Source organism: Poecilia formosa, unplaced genomic scaffold (assembly GCF_000485575.1).
Source record: "Poecilia formosa unplaced genomic scaffold, Poecilia_formosa-5.1.2 Scaffold529, whole genome shotgun sequence".
In the NCBI taxonomy this organism is placed as follows: domain Eukaryota; kingdom Metazoa; phylum Chordata; class Actinopteri; order Cyprinodontiformes; family Poeciliidae; genus Poecilia; species Poecilia formosa.
The window spans coordinates 118,135-137,403 of record NW_006800468.1 but is presented as its reverse complement, the minus strand read 5'-3'; the positions used below and the strand labels follow the sequence as shown (position 1 = coordinate 137,403).

General features: G+C 38.2%; 1 protein-coding gene and 1 long non-coding RNA gene across 2 annotated transcripts in view; one reads left to right on the top strand and one right to left on the bottom strand.

The window, feature by feature from the left end:
• The window catches only part of LOC103129237 (attractin-like protein 1), a 211,949-nt gene that overhangs the window by 113,429 nt on the left and 79,251 nt on the right, over positions 1-19,269 (top strand). Inside the window, exon 11 of the mRNA XM_016664917.1 lies at positions 6,877-6,955. Coding sequence (XP_016520403.1) covers positions 6,877-6,955 — 79 coding nt within the window. The remainder of the gene's footprint in view (positions 1-6,876; positions 6,956-19,269) is intronic.
• Positions 9,824-19,269, bottom strand: part of LOC107834128 (uncharacterized) — a 10,552-nt gene continuing 1,106 nt past the window's right edge. Inside the window, exons 2-3 of the long non-coding RNA XR_001659912.1 lie at positions 12,058-12,066; positions 9,824-9,969 (exon numbers count right to left, since the gene is read on the bottom strand). This is a non-coding gene — a long non-coding RNA (uncharacterized LOC107834128). The remainder of the gene's footprint in view (positions 9,970-12,057; positions 12,067-19,269) is intronic.

Here is a 19,269-nt window from a genome sequence, read left to right as displayed (position 1 = left end):
TGCCACGACTCACCTGTCTAAGTCCTGGCTTTTCATGTGGACCGGCGACGGATTTATTAAGCACCAAACCAGCAAAAAATTATGATCGTTTCCCTTGCAGTGAACACCAACCGCAAACCCCTACGACACTACAAAAAAACAAACATGTGACGTCTAAAGCGACAACACCTCTTTGCCTAGCAGGAGCCATAATCGCTAAAACAGAACCAACACTGATGCACAATCCCCAAAAACACTTCACTCACATGCCACGGCTACCCACAACAAACAAGCTGGTTAATAAAGCCATGTCCATCTGAACCACGGACTGGTTCCCACACTGTGTCAAGCGAACAATGCACTCCACGGCGTCTGGTTCCAGCTCTGGCTCCACCTCTGGATCTGGTTCTGGATCTGGCCTCTGGCTCTCATCTGCCATGAATGGAATGAACGCTCCTTATAAATGGTCCAGGTGGACAAGTGACCATAAGCGCCTCCCATCTCCAAGACATTCATTGAAGAACAGTTAATAGGCCACAATGTAACACAGCAGGAGGGTTATGGGGGGCGTCATAGTGCCCATCTCTAATTAGCAAGTTGCTAATGTGGTAGATGTTTGTTATTAATTGCTAACATGCTAATGTTACCAGTAAAATCTAACAAAATATTTTTAATATGCTAATAGTTAGCATAGCTAAAGATGCTAGCAAAACAGCTTGTTGTATCTACATTTGTCAACATGTGACTTCCTTGTTAGTATGTTTTAATATTTTAACTCTATAGTCTTGAAGGATTTTCATTTGAATTTCCTGAGCTCAGCCCTTTACCTTTTTAATTTACGATACATTCAAGAACAGAAAAGGAAAACTTATTGTAGATTCATTCAGTTCACATTCACTTTAGATTCTTCAGCAATTTTCTTATTTAGTTTCAGCTTCTGCTAATTAGCATGCTCCTGAAACATTTCTTTACAATGTTTCTTTGAAGATTTTAGCTTCAGCTTACCAATTTAAATTGGTAAGCCAGTTAAATTGGTAACTTATGGTAAATGGACTAAAATATATAGCGCTTTTTCCTATCATTTTGACCATTCAAAATGAGCAGCAATGACTATGCGATCGTTTTTACTGCATCCACCAAGTTTGTTAGTGCGAATTCACCAATTCGCACTCACAAAAGCGCACACATTCATACACCGATATGCAGATTGGTAGGCAAGTTGGGGTTAAATGCCTTGCCCAAGGGCACATCGACATGAAGCAGGAGGAAGCTGGAATTGAACCTACACCTTCCGATCTACTCTTCCCACAAAGCCACAGTTGCCCTGACTTACAACAGGAGTTGTAAGTCCTGCCATGAAGGGAAACCATGGTGGGATTCTTGAACCAACCAGTTTTCCTCCAGCAGCAGTCTCAGTCAGTGTATTGTCCTCGTCACCAGAGGGAGATTTCATTTCCTGGTTCAACAACAGACTGAAGAAGCCCCAGTTGCTGCCTCTTCGGCACACTGACTCTGAGAAAATGTCACGCTCATTACAGATCCAGTAACCTTAACAAAACTGTCATCTCCATTCTGAGACATCGGAGGAAGCATGCACACAGCGACTGACACATTTTCCCTCAACTGGATGAAGAGAAGAATTGTCCCAGAGCTGCTACTCTCAGCAGTTTCTTAAGCACTTCCTGTTGTTAGGACTTTGGGTGCGCTTGTTTTGAGTTTTTGTCAGAAGCTGTGGTGTGAGAAAGGGTCTTTGTTTGGCCCAATAACTTAGCCCTCCGGATACTGAACTTTAAAACAGTGTGTGCGTGCGTGTGTGTGTATGCATGCGTGTGTGTGTGTGTGTATGCATGCGTGCGCTGGTGCGTGCGCATGTATGTGTGAACAGGAAGGCTTGTTCTTTGTTGAGTGCATCATGTTGCTGGTTGACCTCTCGCTGCTCTTTGCTGTCCTGTAAACCCCCTAACTGCTTGTGGTCATTGCGGTTTTGTGTATCGCTCAGATTTCTGAAGAATTTTTCTCCTCTTGTTCAAATTTGCTGGAGTCGGTGGTTTAATAATTGAACATGCCGCTCTGCCACCATACACTTCTCTGTATTGTTTTTCTGCTGCAGCAAAGGCCGCTAAAAGCAGGAAACACATGCTGTTTGAAAATTTGTCATTTGCAAAGTACAGTTATATAATACCGCATAGAAAGCATAATGACATTTCCAAAAGAAGAAAAATGATAATGCAAGCAATAGCATTTTAGTTTTCATGGTATTTAGTTTACAACATTTCACAGAAACAAGCTCCACATGTCCAATGTTCAAAACATACTATACACTTTTTAGGTTAAATAATTAGATACAAGGCTAAATAAATTGGCTATGGAAGAGTAAATTTCCACCAAAAAACTTGCAGAAATTTCTAAATTAATTTAATGCATTTACAAGACATTAAATTATTTGTCTTGTAAATACATTACAAGACAATTAACGTATTGTGTTGTAATGTCAACATCAGACATTCTCTGATGTTGAAAAGTTATCAGTTTGCAAAACATAAATTACACTTTTTCACAATAAAAGGCATACATTTACAATATGAAAATACATTGTAAAGTAAGAAACTTGTAACTTGAAACTTGTTTTTCGTGTATTCTGGACTTCGTTCGAGGCGATCATGGCGATGAAAAAGCTCGGATCTATCATGTAAAGTTTGGAAAATATCCAGATTCTCATCTCCCAAATTTACCTCTTAAGCCTCAGAGAACGTCTGTCAGTAGTTGCAAATGTATGACTTTATAATCTCTGAAAACTTCTGACGTTATTCCTTAATATTTCTGACTTAATGTCAGAAAATGATTAAAGTCAGAATTCTGAGAAAAAAAGTTAGAATTCTGAGATTAATTCAGAATTCTGATTTTAATCTCAGAATTCTGACTTTTTTCTCAGAATTCTGAGATTAAAGTCAGAGTTTTTTTTTTCTTTTTTCCAGTGGTCCTAATCCTTTTCCGTATATTGTAGACTGAGGACCAGTTTCAGAAAAGTTTTCATCCACCATCCGCACAAATACGCCACTGAGCATTGTATTAAAAATACCAAACCCACAGGGGGCAGTCTAGTGCAAAGCTGAAGTCTGTGTCAACCAATCAGATTTCTTAAGAACAACCATGACTTCCTGTTGTGTATTAAACATGGTGGCAGAAGGTTCATTTGTGTGGACTGATAAATAGGTTTAATTAGTTTTAAATAACATAATAGCGTTTCGCCTGTCCTGAAAAATTTGGAATCGTCCCGTATTTGACACGGGACGCGATTTGTTCCGTATTTCTAGTAATATCCAATAGGCATGCCTGTCACACACATATTAACACAAAGTGTAACAATAATGATCAAAATAAAACATAGGAAATATTAAGGTCAGCTAAATTGTCGTGGGGGGGCTACACAGGACCCCAGAATGCTGCGGACCGATGCTGTTGTCACCATAGACATAAATACGTAGACTCCTCATGGGGTGGGTTGGCCCGTTGCTGCGATACGTAACAGCGTCCGCCATATTGAATGTGGAATATGTGCCAGTAAGCTAATACAAGTAAATGGACCGAACTTCACAAAGTGCCGTTCTACAAAGTATTTTAAATTAATACCTGTCATTGACACATTTTCTCACACACATTAATATATTTGACAATCAAAGAAACGACTAAAGACAGAGTTTCTAACTTTTGATGTGATTATTTAATTGTTTTGGGGCATTTCTGAATCAAAAGCACAATGTTTTTATTTGATAGAAATTATTCTGATCATTTTTATATTGACATTGATGAACAGACACTTTTACAGTGTTTAATTAACATATTTACATAATTCCATAATTTAATGTACATTTAATGTTTCAAGACAAGAAACAAATTATTTTCTTGTATTTATTTTTATACATTATTGAGAAATGACTTTTTATTTATAAATCAGTCATTGTCAAACAATAAACTATACATTTTTCTTACTTTTTTCCAGAGAAAAATATTTATTACAGTATGTCAACTCTGCTATTGATAGCAAATAGTGAAAATAATTCTAACAGAGTAAATTATTTTTATTTCATTACATAAGCTGTATTAATACACTAATACTTCAGATTGAGATTTTTAAAAATACACAAAAGTGAAAGAATAAAACATTTATTTATTATATTAGGAACACTGGGCATAGGCAGGTCTTCAGTCTGCTGGTCACACTGGGAGAACTCAATGACTTTTGAGACGTCCTGGTTCACAGGGTAAAGCCAAGGATAAAAGAGAAATTATCCAAAAGTGTAATAGAAAATACATATATGTTTCCTTCCTATTCAGAAAAATACATTTTCAGCATGTTGGGCTCTGACTCGGTGTATCTAAATACCAACATGGTGAAGCTGAGCTGTGAAACAGAGACTGAAGAACAGCAGCTCCAGCTCTGATCCTGACTGATCTTTCCTCACTAAATCCCCTGGTTTTTAATGAACTTCTCCTCTAACAGCGGTTTTTCATCACCTCTCTCTCATTAGAAAACACAGTGTGAAAACGTTGGCTGCTACGCTAACAATCAGCGGTTACTTCGGGCAAATTAAGCTACATAGGAAATATTTCTCGGTTGTTTAGAAGCGAATTTCTGGCTGCAAAGTCAAGTAATTCTGATCTTTCATCCTTACCTGTGAAAGGTAATAGCATTGAATCCAGTTTGTTTTGTAAAACAGTTGAAACGAGTTCAGACAGCACGGGACTTGAGCTCCGATCGCTCTGCTGCCACATGGAAGATGGCGGACGCTGTTACGTACGACTCAGTGCTCCATGAGGCGTCTATGTATATGATTTCTATGGTTGTCACGGTTTCATTATTTGCTTATTTAATTTATAAAAATATCAGCCAAAATAATATAAATAGTTATTTAAAGAACAAATCATACAAATAGATTAACAGTAAATGCATTAATTACCAAAGAAGTTATACTAAATAAATGTCTTATATTAATACTCAGTGGTGGATGTTTTTTTTTTTTACCTTCACAATTTTACTTTAACCATGAATTAAAAATTATAGTGATGCACTTTTAGTTGCTGTATAGAATCACACTTTCCATCTGCCAGGGCTCTGCAACCTGGACCTCTGGAGACAAAAGTGGCTCTTTGGCTCACTTAATATATCCAATGATGAAATATTGCTCTGTTTTTGTTTTTTTTTCTTTTTTTTTTCATTCTTTTTCAAGTGTCGCCATGGGAAAACACTGACTATCCCGGCCCCTGTGGTAAATTTGGTCTAGATTCTAGAACCAGCCTCCAAACCTAACTCCTTATTTGTATACATATTTGTTTTAATACTCTGTAAAATACCAGATTGTTGACATATCTTTTATACTTTTGGCTGCCTGAGGACACATTTTGAATATTTAATCAGGTGTTATGATCAGTTACTCAGTACTTGAGTTGTTTACCAAATACTTTTTATACTTGCTTAATTAAACGTGTTTAAGGTATACAGGTATACTACTCTGATAGAAGTACAATTTTGGGGTAGTCTAACCGACCTCTATGCATGAATGATTGCTCTATGATCACTTTTTAAAGGCAAAAAACACCACCATAAAATGTCTGTCACTGCAGTGGACACCCACCACATGAAAGTAGGGCGACATGCCGTGGTGGCGTCCCTTATTTTGATTTCTGAAAGGTGGCAACCCTAGCAATCACTACATCTCAATGTTTCCATGTACACACAAAGTTTTATTAACAATACACTTTGGTCAGAGTTTTTTTTAAATCATTTTTAAAGATATTGAACTGAGTTTTCATGTGAATGAAAAGCCAAAACACATAAAAATGTATTTGTTTCCTCAGATATCTGGTTACATGTAGGCTTAGGCTACATGTAAATATCATAAATCTATCCGTTCACTCATGAAAAATTTCTCACAAATGTAAAAATTTTTGACATCCAATTTTTTTCGAGTTATTTATCTTAAAATGTTCAACTTGGTGAAAATTAATACTCTGTTATAGTAACAAGACTATGAAGAAGTAACGACAGAAATGGAGCCATATTAAACTTGCTGTTAAACAAATGAAGTCATTTGAACATGTGTATTTAAAAAGATAGAAAGCATGAAAGAATATATAAATTCTGTGTTCCTATCAACATCACTATAAGCAATGTTTGAGCATTTAACAAGTTTTTATTGGGCTTAGGTCTGAACTTTGGCTGGACCATTCTAAATGTATGAATTTGCTTTGAGGTAAAGCACTCTACTGTAGTTTTGGTGACAAAACAGTTTCTTCTAACAACTAAATGATATTCATGCAAAATCCGTATTTTGAGACTTCAGTTTTCCTCTTTGTTATCCCTTTTGTCTTTGACTCTGTGTTTGCGAAACACAATGTCACAGCCCAAACATTTTGTCACGGTTGTAATAATGAAGCATTTGATCTCTTTTGGGTAATTAATCCTCCTTTTGCTGTTAATTTCTTTAACATTTGGTCTAATTTTTAATTTACATGTGACATTTAATTTTGACACAACGATTTATTTGACTTGGACTCTCATGCGTCCGCAGTTATGAGTATAAGGTTGGGTACAATTTATTTGTCTTTGAAGTGCTTCTCTGATGAAAGTTATACTCTAAGTCACTAAATGTTCCTTTTCAATAGTGTACAACCTTTTAGTTAATTTTACAAAAATATTTTTGTGAATTTCAGATATTCTTGAGCTAAAACATTTTCTGAAGATTTTTATTTTGTCCTTCATAAAGTTCATCATGGGATACATCAACCGATTCTATGTTGCAAAAGAAGTTTTAATTTTTATTATTTTCACATAAATAATCTGAGTAACTATAACAATCAACAATGATTTAACTAATTGCACCACTCTCCTCTCTCCAGCTGTTTCCTGTCGTTGCTGCTGGTTGCCGCTGTGGTTTGGAAAATCAAACAGATCTGCTGGGCTTCCCGGCGTAGAGAGGTAGGTCACGTCCATTCCTGAATGTTACCAGTCTGTGTTGGATTGTCGAGCTGTGTGTACGTGTGTGTATGTTTGATGCAGCTGATACGCTGATCCATTACTCCGCCTGCAATTTGTGAAGGGTGCGTTAATGTCACGAGTTCCCAAAAATGGAAAAAGAAATGTCTGCCTAATAAGCATCGCCATGACAATAAACAAGGCCATTCCCCTTAATTAGTGCTCCTCATGAACCAATTAACTCAGATGAAGTGATGCTAAACGAAGTGGAATGGAGTGATATATCACTTAAAGCAGAGGTTCCCAAACTGTGGGACGTGCCCCTTAGGGGGGGCGCCATGCCATTGCAGGGGAATGGGGGGCACAGGAAGCCATCTGGATGAAAAAAAAAAACAACAAAAAAAACAAAACATGAACGCTGTATGTGCTGGGATTTTACCTTAGAATGGCCAACTCTCTGTTATTCCTCTGTCAATTTGATGCAGTAGGGGCTTCTGCGCTTCCCATATCTGTGTCCTCTGTCACTTTTATCAGCAGTTAAAACTGTTTAATCTGTTGTTAACATGTGGTAACCTGTTTTGTTGAGCCGCCTTTTAACGCAACATGAGCACTACGACCATAGACATAAAATAAGAGTAGACCCCGCATTGGCTGCTCCGTCGCAGGAAATACGGCGGCCATCTTGGAGCGGTCGTCCCTCCTACTTTGCTAAACCAAAACAACAGAAGATGCCTCAGCACTGAGGGATATTGTTGTTCGGATCGATGGACTAATGATGTGAGGACTCGACAGACAACATTTCACAAGTAAGATGGACATATTATTGTGTATATTTTGTGATTAGAATATTACTTTACTGTATTTATGTCCACATGTGAGATACCAGCTAATGCTAGCTATAGTGTTTGGTGTAATACCAGGGTTCAGCCCCACTATGAAGGTTAACTGAGATTCCGTAAATCTAAAAAAAATTATTATTCTCCAACATTGGCTTAGATTATCTGACACAAGTGCCTACATTAAACAATTTAACATATATCATAAAACTTATATTATGTGTTATAACATTCACCAGCAAAGTTTACACAGGTGGTAAAGACTATTATTTATGTGTACTTTTTTCACTCTGTCAAAAGTAAGATGGCTCCCAAATCTTCTGTTTTTGTTTTGAAGGTTTCCTAAAGACACGATGTGAGGAAGAAATGTGAAATATCTTTAAAGAGAGACGGATTCACTGCAGCACGGATGAATCTCGCATCGGATTTTGGACTCAATCTCAGCTGCTGAATCACTCTGAAGCTAGAACTCGTCGGCTGAAAAACATATACATATATCTATATATATGTATGTATACATACATACATACATACATACATACATACATACATACTACTCAGGTGTAGTTCTGCACAGCAGAACTATACGTTTTGCTGGTTTGCTGGCAGCAAAATGCAAATAACTTTGCAGAGTTTTTCCCCCCAAACTAACAGACTGTTGAGTAAAGCTGATGGATGCAGGTAAAGTTAGCTAAAAGATGACTAGCTAGCTAATATCAATACAGCACCTCAAGCTTGTTAACAAGTAGCTTGTATGCTACTGGTGTCTATGTTCAGCTACGATTCATTTTCCCCCCAAAAAGTTTATTCCCCCCACCTTGTTCGTCTGGAGCCGGGGCTGAGTATAACAGGGTGTCTCTAAGAATCCATCCCCCACCCCCTTCGCTCACACACTGTAAGCCATGGGGGGTGGTTTGGAAACCACTGGGGGGTCCAGGAGAAAAAGTTTGGGAACCACTGCTCTAAGGCATCTTTACATTTCTATATTCTTCTGAAATGTAATTAATTTACTGAGTTTATAGGTCATATGCCCACCAGAGGTCATGTTCTTTGCATAAACGCAAATGATCTCCAGCGGCTGCTTATGATTAAACAGCTCAAACTAAATTCCCCCAATAAGAAATATACTTTAACTAAGGCTGACTACTGCTATTTTCCTCTTCACAACCAAAAAGAAAATNTAGAACTGTAACTACATTAATCATAACTCTTCTTCTCTTCAGTGTCAGTTTCTGGTGGTGCAGCTCTGTGCTGCCTTCAGGAGAATGGGACATCAGAGTATCATCCATAAAACTTCACCCACATGGCATTTAGTGTGCAAACCAGAGCTTTCAGTGGAAAAACAAAAGTTCCAGATCCTTTTAATGCCGTACAAATATGAGACAGAAAGATGAATTATATCTTTATATAGATCTGTCTATTGATATATAGATTAATAGTTTTACTGGACATAAATTACAAAGAACAAATCTGGTTCTTAATCAAATCCCAATGAGTCAAATTGAAAGTGTCATAGAGTCATCAGCCTCATGACATTAACACTGACATGAAAAATAATATTGAAGAAATATATCATCTAATTAAAAACATAAGTGATAAGTTATTTACTGTTATGGTCTGTAAGATTTATTCTCAGTACTAGATGTGGTCTCAACAAACCCATGACATTTCAACAATATTATTTTACCTTTTATCTGGAAATAGTGTCTGTTTATTCTTGCCATACAGTCCTCTGTATTAATTATTGCTCGAAAGGTCTTGCCATACCAGTTTATTCCTCTGTATTTACATTAGTTTCTTAGTTTATTCTTACATTTTGTTCTTCATTCATTTCTATTTAGTTTTCTCTGATTAGTATTATCCTCTCTTGGTTTATTGCCATGTCCACTTTAGTTTCTTTCCTGTTGCTAGATTTATTTCATCGTTTATTGACCATCACTAATCTTCACTCATCACCTGCTGCTCCGCCTAATCGTCATGTTTCACTTCATGTGTTGATTTTTCACTGTTCAGCGTCGGATTCAGATTCAGGCAGACTGACATAAACCTTTTAAAGCAATGGAAACAATTTCGGTATTCTGATTATTGAAATTTAAAAGTGCTGTGGTACCATTGTTCCATCACACCCGTGTCATACCGGACCACTTACAGCACCGGTGTTAACGCTATAAAATGAACGCTCTCTATCGTGGTATCACCCATGGAGGGATTTCTTTATTTCTTTATTTAAATGGGTTCATTTTTCAGAGGGATACACAGCGAGGTGATTTTAGCTACCAGTAGCAGGAGAACGGCCAAGAAGCTAACAGAAGCTAACAGACATTGAATAGAAGAAGAGCTGCCATCGATACAGTTGCAGCCAAGTATGTTTTAATGTTACACAATACAGTTTTACCAAGTTGCTCAAAGTGTAAACTGGCATTGTTGTGTATTTAAGGTGTAAAGTTTACCTTCGACCAAACGCCCCCAAAGGCATCCCAGCGCCCCACTTTTTTTAAAAATTTCCGCCAGCGCCCCCTGCTGTCCTCTGAACGCCCCCTGGGGGGCGGTACCGCCCACGTTAAGAACCGCTAGCTTAGATTATCTGTTTTTATTTAGTAAAAACAAATTTCCACTGTGTGACACATATAAACATACATACATATAAACATGTATCCAATATATATTATTCAGTATTAATCATTATTTATTTGTGTTTGCATAGTTATATTACTAAATAATTTATTAAATTATGAATGGCTGTGTGCTTTGTAATATTCTCATCATACATCAATATCAGAATATTCTATTCCTATTCTGTTGTTATAGCCACTAAGCATATTTAAATATGCTGAACTATGTATTAAAATCATACTTAAAAAATACAGTTGTTTATAAATGTGGCTTTGATAGATGTTTGAATAAAGTTTCCAGTAACAAAAAAGCGTGTTATGATCAATTAAATGCGCTGATACGTCATTATACCTGCTAAACACATAAAGCTGAGTGGAGTGGTCTACCGCTCCAAGATGGCCGCCCTAAATCTCGTCAGCGACAATAGGCGAGAGTGGTCCATGAAGCGTCTATTCTTATATTATGTCTATGGCTACGACGCTCGCGCTGGGTTTACACCTGTGCGGCAACGACAGAGACCTGCTGCTGCTGTGCAGAACTACTCAAATGTAGTTCTGCACAGCAGAACTATACGTTTTGCTGGTTTATTGGCAGCAAAATGCAAATAACTTTGCAGAGTTTTTTCCCCCAAACTAACAGACTGTTGAGTAAAGCTAATGGATGCAGGTAAAGTTAGCTAAAAGATGACTAGCTAGCTAGTATAAATACAGCACCTCAAGCTTGTTAACAAGTAGCTTGTATGCTAATGGTGTTGTTGTCTATGTTCAGCTACGATTCATTTTGCCCCCAAAAAGTTTATCCCCCCCCCCTTGTTCGTCTGGAGCCGGGGCTGAGTATAACAGGGAGTCTCTAAGACTCCCCCCCTCATCCCCCTTCACTGACAAACATCGTTCAACCAGACAACCAGACAGCTATTTGTAAGCCATAGGGGGGGCCCAGAAAAAGTTTGGGAACCACTGACTTAAAGCATCAACAGTTGCTGCATCGCTTCAGACTTAGTCTTGACCCTCCCAAGCATGCTGACACACGCACACACACGCACACACACACACACACACACACACGTGCATGCGCGCACACACACATGTACGCAGACAAACCCACACACACTCCCAGAAGTTAAGGAACACAGTAAAATTTGCCCCCAAATCATTTAATCATCATCAGTGTTGTTTCAGCATATTTAATTATCAATAACAATTGATGGTTTGTTTCTAAATGTGTGATGTTATTTTTGTTTTTCTAATTAATCAGTAAGGAATAATTGCTTGTAATTAACTGACTTTTTCCCAACTTGCCCCATACGTAGCACTGACTGTTTTCACCTGAGTACTGACAACTGAAACTTTGTTTATTAAATAAATTGTCATTTTACACTCAATCTTTATGTTTATTACTAGAGCAAGGTAAGTTTGTTGCCCCACTCATGTACTTTAAAATAATTAAAAGTGCTTTATAGGAAAAGAAATGACAAAAAAAATTGTAAAATCAAAAATGCATTTAAGTTCTGGTATTATGTGATACTTATATTAACTCTCGTGTACTCTTCCTTGTATACCAGAATGTCAAACCTGGGTTAAATGGAGTCAACTAATTTCTATTTCTACTAATATGAATAACTGTTTCTTAACATGAGACACAAAGGTTCAGAAGAACAAGAAATATCTCTGTCCATTCCAGACTTCTCTGTTTTTGCTGTAGATTTCTTATTTTTATGATGCTGCCATTTGTCCTTTTTTTGCCTCACCTGTTGGGAGTTATTTGTTACTCTTTGTTTTTCACTATTTTTGCCTTTTTATTAGTAACTTATCTTGATCTGTCATCTGTCTAATCTTAATAATGCTATTTTGTGATAACGATAACAGTGACATTAAGACCTATTTGATACGTCTTTTTTAAGCAGCTGTGATTGTAATATGCTTCTTTGGGACACCAGTCGTATAAGGAAATATAATTTTTATCACTAAACAGCACATTATATTTTCATATTTATTGAGATTTATCAATGCCCTCATTGAACAAACCGTGGCAAAGAATAACAACCCAGACAATACGGACATCATTAATTGGAATTTATGGTGACAACAATATATCTAAATTCTTATCATAAGAAATTCATCATGATCGTTGATAGTACGATTAATGCCCACCAATAACGTGATGTTTCCTGTTTTGTCATCAGTTTTCCCTCCACTCCGTTGTTTGTTTTGAGGCACAGTGGTGAAACCTGAAACTGCTGCTGTGCAGGTACACAACAGGTTGTTGCTAGGTAACCAAAGAGTGAGCTGTTGTGATCTGTGTTTTGTGTAGTTATTTTTGAGGTTTTTCTGTGTCTAGATCTGTTTTCCCTTGTGAGTCTCTGTCTTCCCTGTTGATTGATCCCAGCTGTGTCTAGTTCCCTGATTCCCCTCCCTGTGTATTAGTCCCACCTGTTGTCTGTGTTTCTTGTCGGGTCCTCGTCATGTTTCATCATCTGTCCGCTCTCAGTGCTGCCTTTGAGTTTGTACCTGTTCCATCATTAACCTGTCATTCACAGGTTGTCATTCACAATGACAGGTTAACCCCGGGGTGTCAAACTCCAGTCCTCAAGGGCCGCTGTCCTGCAGTGTTTAGATGTGCCACAGGTAAAAAACAGTGCAATGAAATGGCTTAATTACCTCCTCCCTGTGTAGATCGGTTCTCCTGAGTCTTGCTAATGACCTAATTATTCTTTTCAGGTGTGGTGCAGCAGAGGCACATCTAAAAGTTGCAGGACAGCGGCCCTTGAGGACTGGAGTTTGACACCCCTGGGTTAACCTGTCATGAGAGGACCCAAATTTGGGTCCTCTCGTGAATGACAGGTTAAACGTCATTTCATCATGAATACCTGGGCCTACCAGCGTCTTCCTCACCACCTCCACATGAAACCCATATCACATCATGACATGAACGAGTTAGTAGATTCTGCCCACTTTGCTTAGCTAGCCCTGGGAGGTGGAGCAGCTAAAGCTTTTCCCCTACCTACATCCCCCAGAATGCCATGCAGTTCTGGATCAAAGTTCAAGGAAATTATTAAAAATTCCATCAAATGTATTATCTATTGATATTGATCATGTCTATCATGATATATATTGTTATTGCTTTATTGCCCAACACTGCTCTTAACATAATTTACTTGCACCTAGTTTGCAGTTCACTTTGTTCTGCTGAGACTTTCCATTATAAATAAACATCTGACCAAGGAATGACAGTAAATGCTGCGAACATCTGGCTTTAACGTGGTGTTATGCTAAATGGTTGCCGAGAAGATTCTTACTATATTATGAACACGTTGACTTCTCCAACAAATTAATTTTTTCCTCTTCTTGTCCACTTTGTCTGCTCACAGGTGTGTTATTTCCAGAACAGTGACTGATACCTGACTCAGATGTGTGTTTAGCCATCTGTGAGCAGCCATCATGCTGTTTGTTTAGCCTGTTTTCTGCACTCAGGAGCCATGTTCTGCTTGTTGGCTGGCTGCTCGACACTCGGCTACATTATTTATGAGCGCCGCTCTCACATCACAGCAGAGCCGCAGTGCTGCTTTTACTGCACCGTCAGTTTGTTTACATCTAAGCCCTACTTCTTCATCTTTCTGTGTTCTCTGTGAGTCACCCTCATTCATCTGTTTCAAAAGCATCTCCAATGGCTAATATGTGGAGACTTTAAAAGCTGACCTACAGTCAAATTTGAAATACAATCGGCTACATTTTAACTGCATGATTAATTCTTCTCATTCGGTAAAGAGGAAGCAAATTGAGAGCACTCAGAATGTAATACATGATTTGAGGACAGCTCAAGGAATGTAGTGGAAGCTCAGATTTTGAAGAGTTGCCCAACTTGGCCAAAAACATGAAATATTCAAAATTATTATCCTCTCATTTCAGTCACCAATCATTTCTTCATAGAAACTCTGTAATAGTTGTACAGAATGTCTAACACAGATCTTTACCTCATTTATGTCGGGTCTCAAGCCTCTCCTTACTTTAAGAGCAGAAGACCTGTTGTAAAGACAAGTGAAATACTGCTGCATTGAATTTTTTTACACAGGTAGGAATTTCCAACTGAAATCAGAAAACCAATTCAAAGATTTGTGCATTTTCTTAATCTCTGACCTGAAAATCCAATAAACACAGATAAAAGATCATAAATAAATTCTCTTGAACCCTAGCTTGACCCAAAAGAAGGCTCTGTTGTAGTAGAAGACATCGTGAATGAAAGAAAACTCACCCATCAGCCATCAACAACTAACGATCTGTTACCCTGAAATCCCACATCATGAAGATCCTGGAGAGACTGCTTGATCTGCTTTGTGAGAAACTCTAGAAGACACAGGTGGAGCCTCAACAATCATCTGGAACTATGACTACCTCACAAACAGACCACAGTTTGTAAGCCTGAAGGACTGTGTCTCTAATCAGGTGGTCAGCAACACAGGAGCACCACAGGGGACTGTACTTTCTCCATTCCTTTTCACTCTCTACACTTCAGGCTTCAAGCACAAGTCTGACCTCTGTCATCTCCAGAAATACTCAGATGACTCTGCAGTTGTCAGGTGTATCAGAGATGGACAAGAGGCAGAGTACAGAGAGCTGGTGGACTACTTTGTGTCATGGTGTGGGAACAATCATCTCATCCTAAATGTGAACTAAACAAAGGAGATTGTTGCTTTCAGGAGAAACAGGGTTAGATCAAACCCTATTTCCATCATGAGAGTAGAAGTGGAGGTGGTTGAGGAATATAAATACCTCAGTGTTCATCTGGAAAACAGACTGGATTGGAAAGGCAGCAGTGAAACATCTATAAGACGGATCATAGCAGACTGTAATTCTGGAGGAAACTCAGATCCTTCAAGGTTTGCAGAAAGATCTTCTATAAGTCTGTTGTTGAGAGCATCATCTGTTGGGACAGCAGCATCAGAACCATAAAAAGTATAACCATACAACCATAAAAAGGCCTGATAAAGAAGGCTGGTTCTGTTCCAGTTCTCTTCCAGTTCTGTCCTGGGGACAACTGTGGAACCTCTGGAGATCATGATGCGAAGAAGGATTTTACATAAAATCTAGAAAGTTATGGACAATGAGGCTGTTGTTTCGTCATACCGCTGTGCTACAGTCTACTACAGGAAATCCTTTCTTCCCTGCCATCCGTATCTACAACTCTTTAAGGAACCTAAACATAGTGAGTTGCAACATTCAAATGGTCATTCTATAGCACAATCAAGATCAGTTGTTGTAAAATTGCTGCATATATCAAACATAACTTAGAAGAAATGTGACTTTGTAATTAGACGCCTTGAAATTGGGCCTCTGTCTCTTTAAAAAGCTTTTCCTGTTTCTGACTGCAGCTTCACCACGTCATCACAATAATGCTCCTCCATTATTTCTTTTATACCACTGTAATGTCATCTGAATTGCTAAATACAATTTAATAGCTTAATTGCTTTTTTATTGATTTGAATCTTCATGTTAAGTCTGCAGGCATCAAATCACTGAATTATTATATATTTCAGATGATTTGTGACTGTTAGGCTGGTTTCCTACCCAGTTGTGCGAATGCGAGAAGTGATGGTGAAAACTCTGAGAATTAATTCTGAGATCTTTAAAAAAACAGCCTCAGAGGGTTCTCATTCAGTTTAGCAGTGAAGTGTTGCTAATTCTTTCTCACTTCAGACAGCATTTCTCCATAATCCATCTGTTCAAGTCACCAGGGTTTATCAAGACAGAAATAAAATATTTTTTGCTGTGGCATGGCGTAAAAACAACAGTGTCAACCATGTCAGCTCAGAGGAGAGTGTTATCGGTTTCTCCAGTGTAAGCTTCATTGTTCTGCCTGTGCTGGGCTCTCCAGGGAGCAGGCCTGGTGGGGAACCCAGGCAGAAGGTGAAAATGGGATCATTTCACCGTTAATTATGGATCACAAGCAGCCATGAGACCACAGAGAAAACGGCTTATTAATAGAATAACAGCTTCCTGTTAATTGCTTTTCCATGTGCTTTTTTTCTATATTACCAACAATCCTTTTTGGATATAAGATCAAACAATCAAACACTCTGAAATTTTAATACGGATGCATAGAGACCCGAGTGTGCAAGAGATCTTTGACTTTGTCCAACAGGCTTCATTTTTTAAAAATCCACAAAACCTAATATTCCTATTGGCTGTGTGAATAATCATAAAGGTTAAAAGAAAACCTAAAGACAGTCAAAATGAAAATAATATAATCCATTTAACCAGGTCAATTTAAAGACATTTTTCATCATTCATGTATTTACCATACAATTCAGTCCATTGAATCAGACTCAGAAGACAACTTTGGGTCCATACAAAACTCCACTGAAAAACATATCATTGTATTTTGAGGTAGTTTTTTATATAAATACAAATTTAAAACAAAAAGCAGATATATATTTTCTGTTTCAGTTGATAAAATTCCACAAATTTTAGGTTCAAGTAGTTTGTCATTGCATCGAATTGAGTTCTACTTCATATAAAATGTGTTTGACTTCTAAAAGATATATGATTTCTGTACAAAGAACTGCATTAAGTGTTTGAGCAGAAACTAAATTTTTCACAGAAATACAAACCAACTCCTGATGGAATAAATGTATGTCATGTAGTCAGAAAAAGCAACAAGTCAAAAATTCAGAGGACAATATTTGATAAGGATATTGGATTCAAATGAAGGACAGCAGCACATGGGTCAAAGCAGAATCTGTGATTCTGGTTTTTGCATTTAGAGGTGTTGGGATTGCTTTGGCAACTTTTAACTTTCCCATAATTTAAAAGATTAAGAACACAGATGTCTGGTTTGATGACCAGAGGTGTTTTGAATGGATTCTTTTCACCACGTTTTGAATTTGCAAGATCAGATTAGGTTAACTTTCATTTTCATGGGTGTGCTGTGGTGGCGCAGGAGTTAAGCACAACCAAAGTATAGAGGCCTTAGTCCTCGATGTGGCCGTTGCAGGTTCAATTCCCGGCCTGGTGACCTTCACCGCATGTCTTTCCCCATCTCTCATTATCAACTTTCCTGGCCACTAGAGCCAATAAAAACTTTCATTTTCATCTAAGTTGTAAGAGATATTTGGTTATTTATTTATTTATCTATTTTTGCTACAAAGAAACTAAATTTTGAAACAACTCAGAAGCATGTTCAAGTAACAAACCATGGAAAAATGTTTTGGAAAAAAGTTTGTTTTGGAACTTTGAAGGCCGAGAGACTCTTTTGACTCACGCGGTGAGGAATTTTGTGCATTTTGTACTATTGTTCACTGAATAACTCCTACAGGTAGATTAACAAGACATGATTAATGGTCAATAACGCCAGAATGGGAACAAAATGTTGTAGTTTCTGGAGGAGGTGGCCTGCAGAGCAGCGGATGCAGGGAGGAAGGGGAAGCCCTTTGGTTGTGGTGACGTACACTGAAGGTGGTCTGCGCCGTTTTCTGAAAGGTATGTGTGAATACGAATGTGACCGCAGGTCGACTATCTGGCTTCAGATGAAGTGTTTTTATCAGATTGATTTCTAATTTTGAAACAATGAAAAGATCCAATAGTGTTTTTGACAGAAAAAAAGTATTGTGCAGTGACACCTTTGTGTTGGAGCCTTTAATCTTCGGCAAAGATGAATTCACACACTGTTGTGTCATTTGCAAACTTTACCAAGTTGACTAAGTCAGAGCAAAATTGGTCAGAGCTCGTCTACTCTCACCTTCTGGTATGAACCTGAGACCTGAATTACTGAAGCCTCCTCTCTGCTTCCTATTTGCTTCTTCAGAGTTTAAGACTTTGCTTAAGTTCATGTTGTTCCTTTAAGAAGTCTTTAATTTCACATCTGGGACCAAATGCTGCCCCAATTGTGCTTGGGAAGACTCGTCATGAAGTCTTTTCATCGCTCTGCAGCTCAGCAGCTTCATCTTCTAAAGAGGAAGCTCACTCTGAGCAGATTATGCTGTTGGCCAGAAGCGCTGCCTGACCTCTGTAGCGCTCAGTCGCTGTTACAGAGGCCCTCACATCGATTTCCTTAAATTAGTTGTTTGCTCTCCTCTTCTATGAACCAATTAACATATTGTGGCATTTTCTTTCCTCTCTCTCCCTCCACTCATTAAGAAGACTGGCTCAGAGATGCTCCGCTCTGAATTAGAAGAGGGGGGAGAAGTCGTTGCATAATGAAGAGAGCTTGATTAAAATTTAAGTTTTGAGGCTGTTCTGTTTGTTTAGGACGTGTCTGTGCTGCACTGTAACTGGCGAGTTGGCTTGTGGAGCTAATTATGCTGCAGTAAACGCTTCCCTGAGGTCTTTCATAGACTCATTTTCAAAAGCTAAAGGATGAGTAAAGTTAATTTTACTGAAAGAATTGTCAAAATTATGGTGCCATTGAGCTTGAAGGCTTTTATTAAGAGAGCCGGTAGTATTTCAGATCTCGACAAAAACTTTTAAATAAATCTTATGATGCATTTAGCTTAAGGAGTTTTTATTTAAAAAAAATCTTTTTTACTAAAACTCCGGCTTCCACAGTTCTACAGAGGTGACGTTATGCTCGGATTACTCAGTGCTTGGCTCGGCTCACCCCAATCTGCAGTTGGAGAGATTAGCTTGTCTGGACCACTGAATGCCAAATTACTTGTGTACATGGGGGTTTTGAATTTGTGTGTATATTGGTGCTGTAGAGTGTGCATATTGGAGTGTCCAGCTATGTGCCCCGACATAAGTGGAGGTGGCAGAAAAGGTTCAAATGTGGCCAGCCATTGCCAGGTTTCTGTTGATGACCGCTGTGACAACAAATCAGAAGGAAATGCGCTGGAACTGAATGCCACCTTTATTCTCTACAGCAGGGGTGTCAAACTCA